Here is a 19,367-nt window from a genome sequence, read left to right as displayed (position 1 = left end):
AGGTGTAATGTTTCTCGGACAGGTGTTATTGGTCAAGGCAGTAAGGCCCAGGTAAACACACCCACCTGTCACTGTGTTCCTGAGCCTGCTGCTCCCGGTCCCAATCCGCCATCCTCTCCTGGGTCACGTGATCTAGCAGCCCAATCAGAGCCCTCCTCAGAGTGTGCGTGCGCCAGAACATCTCGGCTCGCCCCTCCAGAACCATGCGGTGATCCTTCAGCTGAGCCAGAACATGTAAAACAGAACGGGTCAGGGCTGGATAACCGGTCAGGGCTGGATAACGGGTCAGTGATGGATAACGGGTCAGGCCTGGATACAGTACACAGGACAGTCCATCTCAATAGGGACGGATATACCAAAGACTGCCCACCGCATCACTATTAAACTGGGATTAGTATTAAAATGTGTTTGTTGGAAAAATGACAGAGAGTGGCCATTTGTATGCCTCAGTCTCTCTATCTCTCTGTGTGAGAGTTAGTATGTATGCTTCTGTCTATAGCTATTAATTTATTTATTTCACCTTTATTTAACCAGGTAAGCCAGAGAACAAGTTCTCATTTACAACTGGGACCTGGCCAAGATAAAGCAAAGCAGTGCGATAAAAACAACAACACAGAGTTACATATGGGGTAAACAAAACATTAAGTCAAAAATACAACAGAAAATATATATACAGTGTGTGCAAATGTAGCAAGTTATGGAGGTAGGGCAATAAATAGGCCATAGTGCAAAATAATTACAATTTAGTATTAACACTGGAATGATAGATGTGCAAGAGATGATGTGCAAATAGAGATACTGGGGTGCAAATGAGCAAAATAAATAAGAATATGGGGATGAGGTAGTTGGGTGGGCTAATTTCAGATGGGCTGTGTACAGGTGCAGTGATCAGTAAGGTGCTCTGACAACTGATGCTTAAAGTTAGTGAGGGAGATAAGAGTCTCCAGCTTCAGAGATTTTTGCAATTCGTTCCAGTCATTAGCAGCAGAGAACTGGAAGGAATGGCAGCAAAAGGAGGTGTTGGCTTTGGGGTTGACCAGTGAGATATACCTGCTGGAGTGCATACTACGGGTGGGTGTTGCTATGGTGACCAATGAGGTAAAATAATGCGGGGATTGGCCTAGCAGTGATTTATAGATGACCTGGAGCCAGTGGTTTTGGCAACGAATATGTAGTGAGGACCAGCCAACAAGAGCGTACAGGTCACAGTGGTGGGTAGTATATGGGGCTTTGGTGACAAAACGGATGGACCAGATGATGGTGTCGTATACAAAATGGTGTCTGCGTAGAGGTGGATCTGAGAGTCACCAGCAGCAAGAGCGACATCATTGATATACACAGAGAAGAGTCGGCCCGAGAATTGAACCCTGTGGCACCCCCATAGAGACTGCCATAGGTCCAGACAACAGGCCCTCCGATTTGACACTTTGAACTCTATCTGAGAAGTAGTTGGTGAACCAGGTGAGGCAGTCATTTGAGAAACCAAGGCTATTTAGTCTGCCAATAAGAATGCGGTGGTTGACAGTGTCGAAAGCCTTGGCCAGGTCGATGAAGACGGCTGCACAGTACTGTCTATTATCGATTGCGGTTATAATATCGTTTAGGACCTTGAGCATGGCTGAGGTGCACCCATGACCAGCTCGGAAACCGGATTGCATAGCGGAGAAGGTACGGTGGGATTCGAAATGGTCGGTGATCTGTTTGTTAACTTGGCTTTCAAAAACTTTCGAAAGGCAGGGCAGGATGGATATAGGTCTGTAACAGTTTGGATCTAGAGTGTCACCCCCTTTGAAGAGGGGGATAACCGCGGCAGCTTTCCAATCTCTGGGGATCTCAGACGTTACGAAAGAGAGGTTGAACAGGGGTTGCGACAATTTCGGTGGCTATTTTTAGAAAGAAAGGGTCCAGATTGTCTAGCCCAGATGATTTGTAGAGCTGGTGGCCGGGGTAGTGGTAGCCAGGTGGAAAGCATGGCCAGCCGTAGCAAAATGCTTGTTGAAATTCTCGATTATTGTAGATTTATCGGTGGTGATAGTGTTTCCTAGCCTCAGTGCAGTGGGCAGCTGGGAGGAGGTGCTCTTATTCTCCATGGACTTTACAGTGTCCCAAAACTTTTTGGAGTTAGTGCTACAGGATGGAAATTTCTGTTTGAAAAAGCTAGCCTTTGCTTTCCTAACTGCTTGTGTATATTGGTTCCTAACTTCCCTGAAAAGTTGCATATCGTGGGGGCTATTCGATGCTAATGTAGTATGCCACAGGATTATTTTGTGCTGGTCAAGGGCAGTCAAGTCTGAGGAGAACCAGGGGCTATATCTGTTCTTAGTTCTGAATTTTTTTAATGGGGCATGCTTATTTAAGATTGAGAGGAAAGCACTTTTAAAGAACAACCAGGCATCCTCTACTGACGGAATGAGATCGATATCCATCCAGGATACCTGGGCCAGGTCAATTAGGAAGGCCTGCTCGCTAAAGTGTTTTAGGGAGCGTTTGACAGTGATGAGGGGTGGTCGTTTGACCGCGGACCCGTTACGGACGCAGGCAATAAGGCAGTGATCGCTGAGATCCTGGTTGAAGACAGCGGAGGTATATTTAGAGGGTAAGTTAGTCAGGATGATATCCATGAGGGTGCCCATGTTTACGGATTTAGGGTTGTACCTGGTAGGTTCCTTGATAATTTGTGTGAGATTGAGGGCATCTAGTTTGGATTGTAGGATGGCCGGGGTGTTAAGCATATCCCAGTTTAGGTCACCAAGCAGTACGAACTCTGAGGATAGATGGGGGGCAATCAATTCACATATGGTGTCCAGGGCACAGCTGGGGGCTGAGGGGGGTCTGTAGCAAGCGGCAACAGTGAGAGACTTATTTCTGGAAAGGTGGATTTTTAGAAGTAGGAGCTCAAACTGTTTGGACACAGACCTGGATAGTATGATAGAGCTCTGCAGGCTATCTCTACAGTAGATTGCAACTCCACCCCCTTTGGCAGTCCTATCTAGACGGAAAATGTTGTAGTTGGGGATGGACATTTCTGAATTTTTGGTGGCCTTCCTAAGGATTTAGACACTGCTAGAACATCAGGGTTGGCGGAGTGTGCTAACGCAGTGAATAACTCAAACTTAGGGAGGAGGCTTCTGATGTTAACATGCAAAAAACCAAGGCTTTTACGGTTACAGAAGTCAACAAATGATAGCGCCTGGGGAGTAGGAGTGATACTGGGGGTTAACCTGGGTTAACCACACCATCACCAGAGGAACAGAGGAGGACTAGAATAAGGATACAGCTAAAGGCTTTAAGAACTGGTCTTCTAGTGCGTTGGGTACAGAGAATAAAAGGGGCAGATTTCCAGGCGTTGTAGAATAGATTCAGGGCATTCTGTACAGACAAGGATATGGAAGGATATGAGTACAGTGGAGGTAAACCTAAGCGTTCGGTAACAATGAAAGAGATATCACTGGAGGCACCGATTGAGCCGGTCTCCACGTGTATGTGGGGTGGAACAAAGGAGCTATTTGAGGCAGTTTGAGAGGGACCTGGGGCTCTACAGTGAAATTGTATTTTAAGAACTAACTGGAACAGCAATAGGTAAGGCATATTGACATGGGAGAGAGGCATAAAGCAATCACAGGTGTTATTCGAGAGAGCTAAGACAACAACTGGTAATGGCGATGAAAGTTTGGGCTGAGGCTAAACAGATAAACAGGACAGGGTACCGTGTAGTCCAGCAGGCATCAGCTGTGCAGCTGAGTGATCATAAGGTCCAGTGAACAGCAATATGTGAGTCCAAGAGCAGTTTGAAATGGTGCTACAGCACAGGCGAGAAGGAAGCATGGCTGTTGAAATTGCGTGTGCTAGCGGGCCGGGGCTAGCAGATGGATCTTCGTGCTCGTCGCAACGGGAAGCCTGTTGAAACCACAGACGATTACGTCGGCAGACCAGTCGTGATGGATCGGCGGGGCTCCGTGTCGACACTAGGAGGTCCCGTCCGGTTGACAGAGAGGTAGATAGCCGGAAGATGGGCCTGACTCGAGGCTAGCTCAAGGCTGATTAGCCAACAACAACATCCATTCGGTTGCAGCTAGCTAGTTGCGATGATCCGGTGTTAAAGGTCCAGTTATTCAGTGATTCCGGCAGAAAATCCGATATGTTCTGGGTCGATAACGCGCTGTGCAGACAGTGCAGACTGGCCGATAGGTAGTGCAGGCCACGGACAATGGTGAAAAACCGCTAACGGTGGCTAATAGCAAGTAGCTAGTTAGCTGGCTACTCTCGTCCGGTAGACAGAGAGGTAGATAGCCGGGATATGGGCCTGGCTCGAGGCTAGCTCAAGGCTAACTGGTGCTTGCTTCGGGGGCAGTGGTGATTAGCCAACAGCAACATCCATTCGGTTGCGGCTAGCTAGTTGCGATCCGGTGTTAAGGTCCAGTGATTCAGTTATTCCGGCAGAAAATACGATGTTCTGGGTGAAAACCGCTAACGGTGGCTAATAGCAAGTAGCTAGTTAGCTGGCTAGCTAGTTTCAACTGGAGATTCTAGATAAAAGGTAAGTAAATAATAGAATCCGTTCCATATTGAGTGAGGCGGGTTGCAGGAAAGTATATTTAGTAGAAGGATGAAAAGTGTGATAGGGAAATATATACGAAAAAAAACACGGACACACTACAGAGTACACGACTGCACTGCTACGCCATCTTGGATTCGGGAGGACTCCTGATATCTCCAGGAGGGATACGTATCATTTTTGTCTTAATCTGTTGTTGTCTAGTAGGGCCATCTACTTTAAATGCTGTCTGTCTTCCCAGTAGACTACTTGGTGTGTGAACGGCTCACTGCTCATAACTTGCAGCTGGTTGTTGACACATCAACCAGGATGAAGGGGCAGGGCAATTTGTGACTGTTGTTGTTTTCATAATCAGTGGCTGTATTGGAGGGGGAGTGGTTTCTCCTCTGCAAGGCTATCAGCAGTTAGTGTTAGTACTTCAGTCTCCCCTGTTTTCTCAGCGGCGGTCTCGTGGGCAAAACTAAGACCGTAGCCGAAACAAAGACGGTTCTGCCGAGTTGTCGGAGGAAGGAAAGAGATTTAATATACCAGTTGGCTCCTCTCCCTGTAGGCTTTACAGATGTTCCCCACCCCTTGGCTGTAGCCCTTCTTATTTAGTGTACCCTGCGCGCACAACCCATGTGGAATTCCTGGTCTCCGGCAGCGTTTGGAACTGCCGATCTGCAGTCAAGAACGCCAAGTTCATCTCAGCCTATGCTGCCCTTCAGTCCCTAGGTTTTTTGGTCCTGATGGAGACATGGATCACCCCAGAGAACACTGCTACTCCAGCTGCTCTCTCGTCATCTGACTATGTGTTCGCTCATAGTCCGAGAGCATCTGGTTGTTGTGGTGGTGGCACAGGGCTACTCATTTCCCCTAAGTGGAGATTTTGTATTTTCTCCCTCACTCACCTGTCCATCTCCTCACTCAAGCTTAACATTGTTGTTACTTACTGTATCACTCACCAGGTGCCCTTAGAGAATTCCTCAATGAGCTTGACACCTTGATAAGCTAAATTCCTGACGATGGCTCACCGCTCTTCATACTTTGCGACTTCAACCTCCCGACGTCTGGCTTCGATTCATTTCTTCCCACCTGTTTCTTTCCCCTTCTTGCCTCTTTTGACCCTCACACTTTCCCAATCTCACAAGGCAGGCAATATGCTTGACCTAATCTTTACTAGAGGGTGTTCGCCTACTAATCTCATGGAAACACCCCTCCCAGGTCTCTGATCACTACTTTGTTTATCCACATCAGCCCACATCACTGCGCGTGCAGCCAACTCAATTTCTGATGTGCAACCTAATCCATTAATTGTCATGAATTTTGGGTTGACAATTAGCATGCTGACTGCAGGAATGTCCACCAGAGATGTTGCCAGAGCTACCATAATCCACCTCCAACATCGTTTTAGAGAATTTGGCAGTACGTCTAACTGGCCTCACAACCACAGACCACGTGAATGGCATTGTGTGGGCGAGCGGTTTGCTGATGTCAACATTGTGAACACAGTGCCCCATGGTGGCGGTGGAGTTATGATATGAGCAGGCATAAGCTACGGACAACGAACACAATTGCATTTTAATCTATGGCAATTTGAATGCACAGAGATACCGTGACGAGAGCCTGAGGCCGCCATCACCTCATGTTTCAGCATGATAATGCACGGCCCCATGTCGCAAGGATCTGTACACAATTCCTGGAAGCTGAAAATGTCCCAGTTCTTCCATGGCCTGCATACTCACCAGACATGTCATCCATTGAGCATGTTTGAGATGCTCTGGATCGACGTGTACGACAGCGTGTTCCAGTTCCCGCCAATATCCAGCAACTTCGCACAGCCATTGAAGAGGTGTGGGACAACATTCCACAGGCCACAATCAACAGCCTGATCAACTCTATGCGAAGGAGATGTGTTGTGCTGCATGAGGAAAATGGTCACACCAGATACTGACTGGTTTATTATAGAAAGAGTTCAGTGAACTCTTTCTACGTTTATAGGCCCCCTTTAGTTTTTTATTACGATAAATTATCTTGGCTGTTTAACTGATGACCGAGTCGGAGCAGGTCTCTTTGCTGATGCCGCGTTTGACATTGAATGTGAGTTTGCGTGAGCTCAGCCTATCAGAAAACCGGGCTGGCCCATCTTGGTAGGGGGGCCGGCCATTGCCAACTGATCAGCCAAAGGCTCATTATAGATTCAAAAAAGGGTCCAGCTTCTTCGACTCTACTCTCCTCTCTTTCCGCATCCTATGACTCGCACTGTCCTCTTTCCTCCCGGCCGGCTCGGCCCTCCCCTCCTGCTACTTGGCTGAGTGACTCATTGCGAGCTTACAGAAAATGAAGGAAAACTAAACTTCTGGAGGACCTATCATCCTTTCACTACCTCCTCTCTCCCTTCTCTTCCTCTGTATCTGATGCTAAAGCCACTTTATATCACTCTAAATGTAAACTCTTTTCCACCTTCTTAATCCTCCACCCCCTACCCCTCCCTCTCTGCGGACGACTTTGTTAACCACTTTAAAAAGAAGGTTGACGACATCCGCTCATCATTCACTCAGCCTATTGAGTCCACTGGTCCCACTCACACAGAACTACCCTACGCCTTGACCTCTTTCTCCCCTCTCTCTCCAGATAAAATCCTGCGACTAGTGAGGTCTGGCCGCCCAACAACCTGCCCGCTCGACCCCATCCCCTTCTCCAGACCATCTCTGGAGATATTCTCCCATTCCTCACTTCCCTCATCAACTCATCCCTGACCACTGGCTGGTTCCCCTCAGACTTCAAAATGACCAGAGTCGCTTCTCAAGAAACCAACACGGACGTCATAAACTACAGACCTGTATCCCTTTCTTTTCTTTACTAAACACTTGAGCGTGCAGTCTCTGATCAACTCTCTCGCTATCTCTCTTAGAACAATCTTCTTGACCCTAACCAGTCAGGCTTCAAGACGGGTTACTCAACCGAGACTGCTCTTCTTTGTGTCACGGAGGCTCTCTGCACTGCCAAAGCTGACTCTCTCTCCTCTGTTTTCATCCTCCTAGATCAGCCTTTCTTAAAGTATGGGTCGCGACCCAAAGTGGATTGCGGACCTGTTAATGGTGGGTCGCGACGTGTCAGAGTAATGTATAATTATTTTATTAATTACTGGAACTGATTTGGCCAAGTGCAATTGCGCTCTCTGTTCAGTGCGCTCTCTGCTTAGCAGTGATGTCTCTGCTCAGTTTGGCAGCTGTGTGAGTGGGAGGGAGATGCCTGTGTGCTTCGCGGTTCACCAGATCTTTTTGTGTTTTGTGCAGGGAAGTGCTTAGTAGTGAGTCTCTCAAAACGAACAAATTAAAACAACACGTCCTGACAAAACATCACAGCAGGGAGTTCTTTCAGAACAGGGCACAATGCTTCCGGAAACAGTGCTTCGACAGCGGAAAAATAAGTCAGCTAGCAAGGCATTTTTTTCATTTTCTAACAGGTGATGATAAGCAGAAATAAGGGAGTACTATCGCTCATAGTAGTAGATGTGAGTTTCTCTTTCAAACAATCCCCTTGTACACAGCTAATAACTAGCTAATGTTAGCCAAAGCAAGTTAGTTAGCTATTGTACTTAGTGCAACCCTAAGTAACAGTACAGATGAAGATGAAAAATTATCAGGCCTACTGTACATCTTACTGTAGAAATGATTGTTGAAAACACGTCTAGTTTGGAACTGTTGCTGTTAAAATACAAGTAATAATTTTTATTCTGGAATAAATTGATTGAAACAAGATGCTTTTTAAGGCAAACACATTCACACAGTTCTGGGTTGCTCATCTACAGCAGGAAGCGGTCCCCTGGCCTGACTGAGAAAGCAGTAGATGTTCTGATCCAGTTTGGCACCACATACCTATGCGAGTCAGGGTTCTCAACACTGGCGTACTTAAAAAAACAAGTACAGAAACAGACTCAATGCTGAGAATGACCTCAGGGTTGCACTGTCAAAAACCGAACCCAGAATAGACATACTTGTTGAAAACTTGTGTGTGTGTGTGTCTGCGTGTGTTTTTTCTGTTTTACATCTGTGTGATGTGATCAATTAGTTTGTTCCAGTTCAGAATGAAAATGATTTATTGTATTTTAACAGCAACAGTTCCAACCTAGACAGATATGTAAGAGTGTTTACAATGGGGAAAAATAAACATGAATTGCTATTTATATGGTTATTTCATTTAATTGTTATTTGTTTTTGTCTATATTGCATTTGTTTTAGGCATAAGGGCAATTAAATGTACCAATATTTATGTATAGCTGCATGTTTTCATAAGTTTGTGTCCCAGGAAAACACAGAATTTCTAATTTGGGTCCCAGGCTGAAAAAGTTTAAGAACCCCTGTCCTAGATCTATCCGCTGGCTTTGACCCTCTGAACCATCAGATCCTCCTCTCCACCCTCTCATGGCTGGGCGTCTCAGGCTCTGCATCCTACCAGGCAGGCTGTTCCTACCAGGTGACGTAGAGAGGATCTGTGTTTGCACCACTTACTCTCACTACTGGTGTCCCTCAGGGCTCCGTTCTAGGCCCTCTCCTCTTCTCTCTATACACCAAGTCACTCGGCTCCGTCATATCCTCACATGGTCTCTCCTATCAATGCTATGCGGATGATACTCAACTACTTTTCTCCTTCTCTAAAATGTACTTTTTGGTCAACCAGCCACTGTGGCAGGTAGATCAAAAAATATAGCCTCCACTCAGATTCTTTTTACCAGCCAAAATATTTTTCTCGCCATAATTACACCAAAAAATATAAAAATAAAGGATGAGCATGCTTTGTAATGATTCTAAAACAAGAAATGGATTTCTAGTAAGAAGAAATGGGTTATTGCTTAATTACATTTTTGTGACTTGCGTCTTTTAACCAATGTATGTTCAAATAAATAATTCAATAGTAAAACCAGATAAAACGTTCTACAACTAAACATTGAGAACCAACAAAGTGCTGAGAGATACACCCTGCCCTGCCACAACACACCTTATTATTAGAAACCTAGGAGAACAATTAAAGTATTTGAGTGTTTTAATGATAAGAAATTACTAAAAGTTCATGAATAAACGTTTTTTGGAGTGATCCACGCTCAATCAAGAACACTCATTAGGTGAGACAAATGTTCAGCTGCCACTTTAAGGGATGGGTCGTTACCTTGGTAACTTGGTCACTTGTTTGTCTGTGATGAAAACATCTCAGACTGCGATGTCTTCCTAGCAGCAGACAGTTGCAGCAGACTCAAACTAACATTGAACAACCTAGCGTGTGAACATAACGATGTAACTGGTCAAGAAACACGAGAACAAAGTCACACTTTAGGTCAATTCTACCAACTTCTACATGTGGGCTTTGGATTGAAAAAGACTGTTCCAAAATTCTCTGTGACTACCCGCCAACATGGCTGGTGAAGACCTTCTTACCCACCAATGACAAACTCTACCCGCATTTGGCGGGTGTTCATTTCCCACCTTGCTTCTGACACCCAGGTGGCGACACGCATCTCTGCGTCCCTGGCAGATATCTCAGCTTGGATGGCGGCCCACCATCTCAAGCTCAACAAGACGGAGCTGCTCTTCTTCCTGGGGAAGGCCTGCCTGCTCCAAGACCTCTCCCATCACGGTTGACAACTCTACGGTGTCCCCCTCCCAGAGTGCAAAGAACCTTGGCGTGACCCTGGACAACACCCTGTCGTTCTCTGCAAACATCAAAACAACATCCTGTAGAGTACGACCCTACGTCACACAGGAAGCGGCGCAGGTCCTAATCCAGGCACTTGTCATCTCCCGTCTGGACTACTGCAACTCGTTGTTGGCTGGGCTCCCTGCTTGTGCCATTACACCCCTGCAAAACGCTGCAGCCCGCCTGGTGTTCAACCTTCCCATGATCTCCCATGTCACCCCGCTTCTCCGCACCCTCCACTGGCTTCCAGTTGAAGCTCGCATCCACTACAAGACCATGGTCCTTCCCTACGGAGCAGCAAGAGGAACTGCCCCTCCCTACCTTCAGGCTTTGCTCAAACCCTACACCCCAACCCGAGCACTCCATTCTGCCACATCTGGTCTCTTGGCCCTCCCACCCCTACAGGAGGGCAGCTCCAAGCTCTTCTCTGTCCTGGCACCCCAATGGTGGAACCAGCTTCCCCCTGAAGCTAGGAAAGCAGAGTCCCTGCCCATCTTCCAAAAACATCTGAAACCCTACCTTTTCAAAGAGTATCTTTAAATAATCCCACAGCACCCCCCCCGAAAACCCACCCAAGAAACTTCCGTAAACTAACCCTCGCACTTGACTATTTTCCCCCTTACTAGCTCTGACTTTGCTGATAGCTACTTTATTGAGGAAAAATGTACTTACTATGATCGTGATATGTGGTTGTCCCACCTAGCTATCTTAAGATGAATGCATTAACTGTAAGTCGCTCTGGATAAGCGCGTCTGCTAAATGACAAATGTAAAATGTGTGTGTGTGTGTGTGTGTGTGTATTTATGACTGTGTGTGTATAGTGTTCATACACTCACCCTTTTCCAGTTGCCCAGGCTCCTCCGTAGCAGGATGTGTTGATGCAGTTGGTCGGCAGAGGCCCATTTCTGAGCCAGGGACTCGCCTGCTACCTGCTGCCAGGACAGCATGCACCGTCTCAGGAGAGACTGCCTGTGATGAGCCCTGGCCAGCTGGAAGGGAATGAAAATAATCCCTATTCACATGTGCCAGGCAGGTAACAAACAATGGCAGGGTATAAAGGATAAGGAGCCTGCACGGCATTGAGGCTGACATGCTGAAAATGTATTGAGAGAAATGTACAGTACAATTCGACATTCATTTCAAACTCATGGTCTTTAAAGAAGTTAGGACTTTGACCCCTGGTAAATAACGTGAATAGAGTTGTTGGGAATCAAGCTAAGTTGTTGGGAGTCCAGGTAAACCTGTAGCAGCATAGAACATGTGATATTGAACGAGCTGTTCAGCTCCTCAAGGTTGTATACAGTAGATTGGAACAGAACATGTTGCTGAGCACAGGAGGCTGCTGAGGGGAGGACAGCTCATAATAATGGCCAGAACGAAGCGAATGGAATGGCATCAAGCAACATGGAAACCATGTGTTTAATGTATTTGATACTATTACACTTATTCCGCTCCAGCCATTACCACGAGCCCGTCCTCCCCAATTAAGGTGACACCAGCCTCCTGTGTTGCTGAGATGTTACACCATCCATCTTCACGTCACTTGCCCATCAATCATTCCTCTCCTCCAACCCCTCTCATCTCACTCCCTCTCTTCCTGTACCCCTCTCCTCTAGCCTCTCTTCCTGTACCCATCTCCTCTAGCCTCTCTCTCTTCCTGTACCCCTCTCCTCTAGCCTCTCTTCCTGTACCCCGCTCCTCTAGCCTCTCTCTCTTCCTGTACCCATCTCCTCTAGCCTCCCTCTCTTCCTGTACCCCTCTCCTCTAGCCTCTCTTCCTGTACCCCTCTCCTCTAGCCTCTCTCTCTTCCTGTACCCATCTCCTCTAGCCTCTCTTCCTGTACCCCTCTCCTCTAGCCTCTCTCTCTTCCTGTACCCATCTCCTCTAGCCTCTCTCTCTTCCTGTACCCATCTCCTCTAGCCTCTCTCTCTTCCTGTACCCATCTCCTCTAGCCTCTCTCTCTTCCTGTACCCATCTCCTCTAGCCTCTCTCTCTTCCTGTACCCATCTCCTCTAGCCTCTCTCTCTTCCTGTACCCCTCTCCTCTAGCCTCTCTCTCTTCCTGTACCCATCTCCTCTAGCCTCTCTCTCTTCCTGTACCCCTCTCCTCTAGCCTCTCTCTCTTCCTGTACCCCTCTCCTCTAGCCTCTCTCTCTTCCTGTACCCATCTCCTCTAGCCTCTCTCTCTTCCTGTACCCCTCTCCTCTAGCCTCTCTTCCTGTACCCATCTCCTCTAGCCTCTCTTCCTGTACCCCGCTCCTCTAGCCTCTCTCTCTTCCTGTACCCATCTCCTCTAGCCTCTCTCTCTTCCTGTACCCATCTCCTCTAGCCTCTCTCTCTTCCTGTACCCCTCTCCTCTAGCCTCTCTCTCTTCCTGTACCCATCTCCTCTAGCCTCTCTCTCTTCCTGTACCCATCTCCTCTAGCCTCTCTCTCTTCCTGGATCCTTCTCCTCTAGCCTCTCACTTCCTCTCTCTCTAGCATATTTCCATCTCTCTGCCAGTTCAATTTGACCTACTGGTTCTCACAAACAGGTAGTCAAACAGGTGCTTATACCAACAGCATACTCTACACATAATTCCAGCTCTGAGCGTGATGTCTGGGATTAGGGTGTATGTGTAGGTGGGTGGGTGTGTGTTTGGCTTTAGATTTAGTTACAGAGTGTGTGTGTGTGTCATTTCCATTGGGAATTGTGTGAGGGTGTTGGTTGGTATCTGAATAAGCATGACACCTTAAAACCTGTAGTTGTTTGAGGGAAAGAGTCTTCTATGTATGTGTGTGTATTTGAGTGTAGCTGTGAATACATGTGTGTATTTGAGTGTAGCTGTGAATACATGGGTGTGTAGCTGTGAATACATCAAAGGACTGCTTATACCAGTCACTAGATGAGGCCCTTCATCGCATCCCCAGGAATGACAAGATCTTTCTGCTGGGTGACTCCAATGCTAGGGTGGGACAGAACAACAGGATATGGAGTGCTGGGTAGGCATGGTGTTGGCCAGGTCAATGAGAACGGCATGAGACTGCTAACTCTGTGTCGATCATGATCCCGAACACCTTGTTCCGGCAGAAGAACAACGTCATGGATGCACCCACGCTCCAAACACTGGCACCTGATCGACTACGTCATAGTAAGACCTTCTGACACCAATGACTTCCTGCTGACACTTGCCATGAGGGGTGCTGGACAGATCACCATATGACATTGGCTAAACTCCAGGTGAGAATACATCCCCGCAACGCCTGCAGAAGTGCAGTAAGAGGCGTCTGCACTGTACCCGGCTTGAGAAATCTGCAGTAAGGGTCGAGTTCCGTCGCTCTCTCGCTGAAAGGCTGAGGGAGATTGAGCCTCTTCTGAGCTCAGAGGACCCCATGGACCAGAAGTGGGCATCTATCAGCTCAGTGCTCTATCAGGCAGTGGCCCACTCCATTGGCTACAGAGGTAGGAAACATCAGGACTGGTTCGATGAGAACTCTGACACCATCACAACCTTACTGGACAATATGCACAAAGCGCACAGGACTACTAAACAGCCCCACATCTGCTACCCTCCACCAGCAATGGCAAGCATTACGCAAGGAAGTGCAAACAACCTCGCATGCTCTGCAGAACGAATGGTGGACGAATAAGGCAACAGGAAATCCTAATTTATGCAGACAAAAACGACATGCACAATTTCTACAACTCAGCTACAGTATCAATGGCCCTAGAAGTTGCTCCATCACCCCCTGAAAACAGCTGATGGCTCTTCTGACTCTCTTCAAGGACCAAAACCAGATCCTGTTGAGGTGGGCTGACCATTTTGAAGCACTCCTCAACCTGCGCTCTCCAACAGAACACTCCATCCTGGAAGAACTGCCTGTCCATCCACCCATTCAAAACCTCAACCATTCGCCAACCTTCCAAGAGGGGTTATCATCTATCCATTCCCTCAAGAACAACAAGACTCCTGGCGCTGACAGCATCCCGGCAGAGCTACTTAAGAAGGGAGGTTACTTCTACACCAGAACGCTCCACCAGTATATACACCCTCTGCGGCAACAGCCGGAGGATATCCCTTCTGGCTGTTGCCGGTAAGGTCCTGGCCAAGGTGATGCTACACAGGCTGGTGAACAACATCACAGAGGAACTGCTGCCAGAGTCACAATGCAGCTTCAGAAAGAACAGAAGCACGGTCTACATGATGTTCACGGCACAACAACTCCAGGAGAAGTGCCGTGAACAACGTCAGGACCTTTTCATGGCCTTTGTCGACCTCTCCAAGGCCTTCAACACTGTGAGCAGGGAACTACTATGGGGCATTCTACTCACATTTGACTGTCCAGACAGATTTGTCAACATCCTTTACCAGTTCCATGATGGGATGATGGCTCGGCTGGCCATAAGAGGGCAGGAGTCAGTGCCCTTTGGAGTAAGCATTGATGTGAGGCAGGGGTGTGTGCTGGCACCTGTACTCTTTAACATCTTCCTCCTATGTGTCACTCAGCTTCTCCACAAGGATCTTGAAGACAGCAGCAGGGTTGCAGTGGACTTCAGGCTAGATGGAAACCTATTCAACATCAGGAGGCTTCAAGCAACCATCAAGGTTTCGACGGAGCGGGTTCTGGAGCTGCACTATGCTGATGACTGTGCTCTTGTGGCCCACAGTCCAGAAGAACTTCAGTCCGTCCTTGTAGCGGCTTTGAGGGTCTATAGCAGGATGGGACTGTCTATCAACACCACCAAGACAGAGGTGGTCTGCCCATGGAGATCCAGCCCTCCACCCACCATGCCTGTCTTCACCATTGAACACAAATCACTGGCTATAGTCCCTTCAAATACCTGGGCAGCATCCTCTCGGATGACTGCAGCATCGACACCGAAATTCAAAACAGGATCAAGCAAGCCTCAGCTGCCTTTCGGGAAACTCAGATGCAGGGTTCCAAAACAAGATCTCCACCTCTACACCAAAGATCTCCACCTCTACACCAAAGATCTCCACCTCTACACCAAAGATCTCCACCTCTACACCAAAGATCTCCACCTCTACACCAAAGATCTCCACCTCTACACCAAAGATCTCCACCTCTACACCAAAGTCGCCATCTATCAAGCATCAGCACACTTCTTTACAGCTGTGAAGCCTGGGTCACCTACAGTCCTGACCCTGCAGTTCTGACCCTACAGTCCTGACCCTACAGTCCTGACCCTACAGTCCTGACCCCGCAGTCCTGACCCCGCAGTCCTGACCCTACAGTCCTGACCCTACAGTCCTGACCCTACAGTCCTGACCCCACAGTCCTGACCCCACAGTCCTGACCCTACAGTCCTGACCCTGCAGTCCTGACCCTGCAGTCCTGACCCTACAGTCCTGACCCCACAGTCCTGACCCCACAGTCCTGACCCTACAGTTCTGACTCTACAGTCCTGACCCTGCAGTCCTGACCCTGCAGTCCTGACCCTGCAGTCCTGACCCTGCAGTCCTGACCCTACAGTCCTGACCCCACAGTCCTGACTCTACAGTTCTGACTCTACAGTCCTGACTCTACAGTCCTGACCCTGCAGTCCTGACCCTGCAGTCCTGACCCTGCAGTCCTGACCCTGCAGTCCTGACCCCACAGTCCTGACCCCACAGTCCTGACCCTACAGTCCTGACCCCGCAGTCCTGACCCTACAGTCCTGACCCTACAGTCCTGACCCTACAGTCCTGACCCTGCAGTCCTGACCCCGCAGTCCTGACCCCGCAGTCCTGACCCCACAGTCCTGACCCTACAGTCCTGACCCTACAGTCCTGACCCTACAGTCCTGACTCTACAGTCCTGACCCCACAGTCCTGACCCTACAGTCCTGACCCTACAGTCCTGACCCTGCAGTCCTGACCCTGCAGTCCTGACCCTACAGTCCTGACCCTACAGTCCTGACTCTACAGTCCTGACTCTACAGTCCTGACTCTACAGTTCTGACCCTGCAGTCCTGACCCTACAGTCCTGACCCTACAGTCCTGACCCTACAGTCCTGACCCTACAGTCCTGACCCTACAGTCCTGACCCTACAGTCCTGACCCTACAGTCCTGAACCTACAGTCCTGACCCTACAGTCCTGACCCTACAGTTGCCACGACAAGCAGCTCGAGCGATTCCACATAGGATGCCTGCAGCACATCCTGGGAATCACCTGGTGCAACCGTGTGCCCCATACAGAAATACTTGCTAAGACCAACTGCAAGAGTATGGAGCCCATGGTCACCCAACACAAACTGCGCTGGCTTGGGCATGTCATTAGAACGTCTCAGGAGCGCTTGCCGCGGAATATCCTGTATGGCCAGCTACACCTTAGCCGGCGGTCTGCAGGGGGGCAGATGAAGCGCTACATGGACCAACTGAAAACGTCGCTGAAGAAGTGCAACATCAAACCCACAGACCTGGAGGATGCTGCTTCCAAACCGTTCCACCTGGCGGCAGCTCTGCCAGAGCGGTGTACAGAGGAGGAGGAGAGGAGCACAAAGAAACAGCAAAAACAGCTGCCTGCCCCCGCCAACACAGACTGAGACATACAGCCATGCCTGCCCCCGCCAACACAGACTGAGACATATAACCATGCTGCCCCCGCCAACACAGACTGAGACATACAGCCATGCTGCCCCCGCCAACACAGACTGAGACATATAACCATGCTGCCCCCGCCAACACAGACTGAGACATACAGCCATGCTGCCCCCGCCAACACAGACTGAGACATATAACCATGCTGCCCCCGCCAACACAGACTGAGACATATAACCATGCTGCCCCCGCCAACACAGACTGAGACATACAGCCATGCCTGCCCCCGCCAACACAGACTGAGACATACAGCCATGCCTGCCCCTGACAACACAGACTGAGACATACAGCCATGCCTGCCCCTGACAACACAGACTGAGACATACAGCCATGCCTGCCCCTGACAACACAGACTGAGACATACAGCCATGCCTGCCCCCGCCAACACAGACTGAGACATACAGCCATGCCTGCCAACACAGACTGAGACAAACAGCCATGCCTGCCCCCGCCAACACAGACTACACATGCCTCACCTGCAATAAAGTTTGTGGATCTCGGATTGGACTCCACCAAAGAATTCACCGTTAATGCCAAATTCTCTAAAACGATGTTGGAGGCGGCTTATGGCAGAGAAATTAACATAAAATTATCTGGCAACAGCTCTGGTGGACATTCCTGCAGTCATCATGTCAATTGCACGCACCCATAAAACTTGAGACATCTGTGGCATTCTGTTGTGTGACAAAACTGCATATTTTAGAGTGGCCTTTTATTGCCCCCCAGCACAAGGTGCACCTGTGTAATGATCATGCTGTTTAATCAGCTTCTTGATATACCACACCTGTCAGGTGGATGGATTATCTTGGCAAAGGAGAAATGCTCACTAGGGATGTAAACAAATTTGTGCACAACATTTTAGAGAAAAGGTTTTTGTGCATTTGGAACATTTCTGGGACCTTTTATTTCAGCTCATGAAACATGGGACCAACACTTTACATTGTGGAACTCGGATTGGACTCCACCAAAGAATTCACCGTTAACTCAGAAGTGGAAGTCATCATCGGATACGACAGACTACCATAAGCGAATACAATATGGTGTCTGCTGTGTTTGATTGGCTGTCCTGAGCTATGTGACTCTAGGAGAGAGTGTGTGAGTGTGTGTTGAGTCTCTCTGTACAGACCCTGCATGTGGCCAGTTGATTGGTCGAGGCCGACAGCACCGGTGATTACCTGAGTGTTGGCTTGGCTCTGGGCGACTAGGCGTTTCCATGGCTCCAGGCCTCGCCGTAGTAACAGAGTTATGTGGTAGTGTTGCTGTGCATGGGTCTGGAGCTGCTGTTCTCGTGCCAACCTCCTCTGTTTCTCCTCCTCCCTCTGAATACACACACATAGTCAGACACACACACACACACACACACACACACACACAGAGATAATCACACACACACACACACACACACACAGAGAGATAATCAGACACACACACACACACACAGACAGGCATGCAGACACAAACACACACATACAAACACACACACAGATAATCAATCACACACACACACACACATTTGGCCACTGGTCATTACTGTTTTAATGTATAGCTACTTTATGCACACATGGTTCTGTTTTATGTTTGTGATTAAGCTATTTGTCCTAGTATCAGAGCTAGGAGCCACATTTTCAAGAGCTTCTAAATGTCTAATTAGATCTGACCACCAAGCTCTGTCAATGTGACGTAAGGCCAACATTATCACACACACACACACACACAACATTGACCAACCATTGCCAACATTATCACACATGACTTTGACCAACCATTGCATCATTGCTTTGAACAGCTACCATCAAAACATCACTTCCTAAGATCTAAGAGAATAAAAATCAAATGTTCAATGTGTTTCCATCGCATTTTCAACTCTACCGTTTTGTCACAAAAACTGTTGCGTTAAATAGCAAATGTGCCTACTCTGGTCTTGGCACGTGCGCTCTAGCCAACAGCTCCCAGATACAGTGCGGGTAGGTTAGTCTACATGATGAGATTATTATGGATAAGAGCGAGAATAATCTTTTTATTTGTCAAAACGGCAGTCCAGCATCGATCATCATGTCACTAGAATAAGACACTCAATATTTATTGGAAAGCAGCATCAAGCTCATCACTGTGCACTTTCACCACCCTGTGAATTTCATCATAATTTATTTAATCTGTAGCCTAATAAACTGCATGGTTTCCAGAGTCGTAGTGGGAGTACCACACACTTTATCATCACGTGACTCAATATTTGCGCATTAAGGTGTTCCCACCGCCATTTCTCGCATAATTTAATTTTACTAACACAAATAGATCCCACCATCTTTCTGTCTGCATTTATAAAATTGTACTGAAACTTCCTGTTTTACCACAGCTGTTGTGTTTTTTGTGTGGTTTTTTTTATGAATAAAAACTGTGGATGGAAACGTGGTTACTGTCACATTTTCTTTGCCTATGTTTCGGGGGAAAATCAGTACTTTTCCTTGAAATAATAATTATTCTCCTCTGACTGTGCATTTGACAGTTCTTACTTTTGCCACTAGAGGGCGATCAGATGATTTCTGTGGGTCTGTACTCTGT

The 19,367-nt window shown here is 48.0% G+C and overlaps 1 protein-coding gene across 1 annotated transcript in view; it reads right to left on the bottom strand.

Moving 5' to 3' along the window:
• LOC311105628 (coiled-coil domain-containing protein 191-like) overlaps window positions 1-19,367 on the bottom strand; it is a gene marked incomplete at both ends in the record, with an annotated part of 34,192 nt that overhangs the window by 366 nt on the left and 14,459 nt on the right. Inside the window, 3 exons of the mRNA XM_084147830.1 lie at window positions 66-220; window positions 11,065-11,217; window positions 17,984-18,127. Of these exons, the coding sequence (XP_084003956.1) occupies window positions 66-220; window positions 11,065-11,217; window positions 17,984-18,127 (452 nt within the window). The remainder of the gene's footprint in view (window positions 1-65; window positions 221-11,064; window positions 11,218-17,983; window positions 18,128-19,367) is intronic.

The sequence above is a fragment of the Coregonus lavaretus genome (assembly GCF_964263955.1).
Source record: "Coregonus lavaretus genome assembly, chromosome: 2".
Lineage (NCBI taxonomy): Eukaryota > Metazoa > Chordata > Actinopteri > Salmoniformes > Salmonidae > Coregonus > Coregonus lavaretus.
This window is presented reverse-complemented; position numbering and strand designations above follow the sequence as displayed.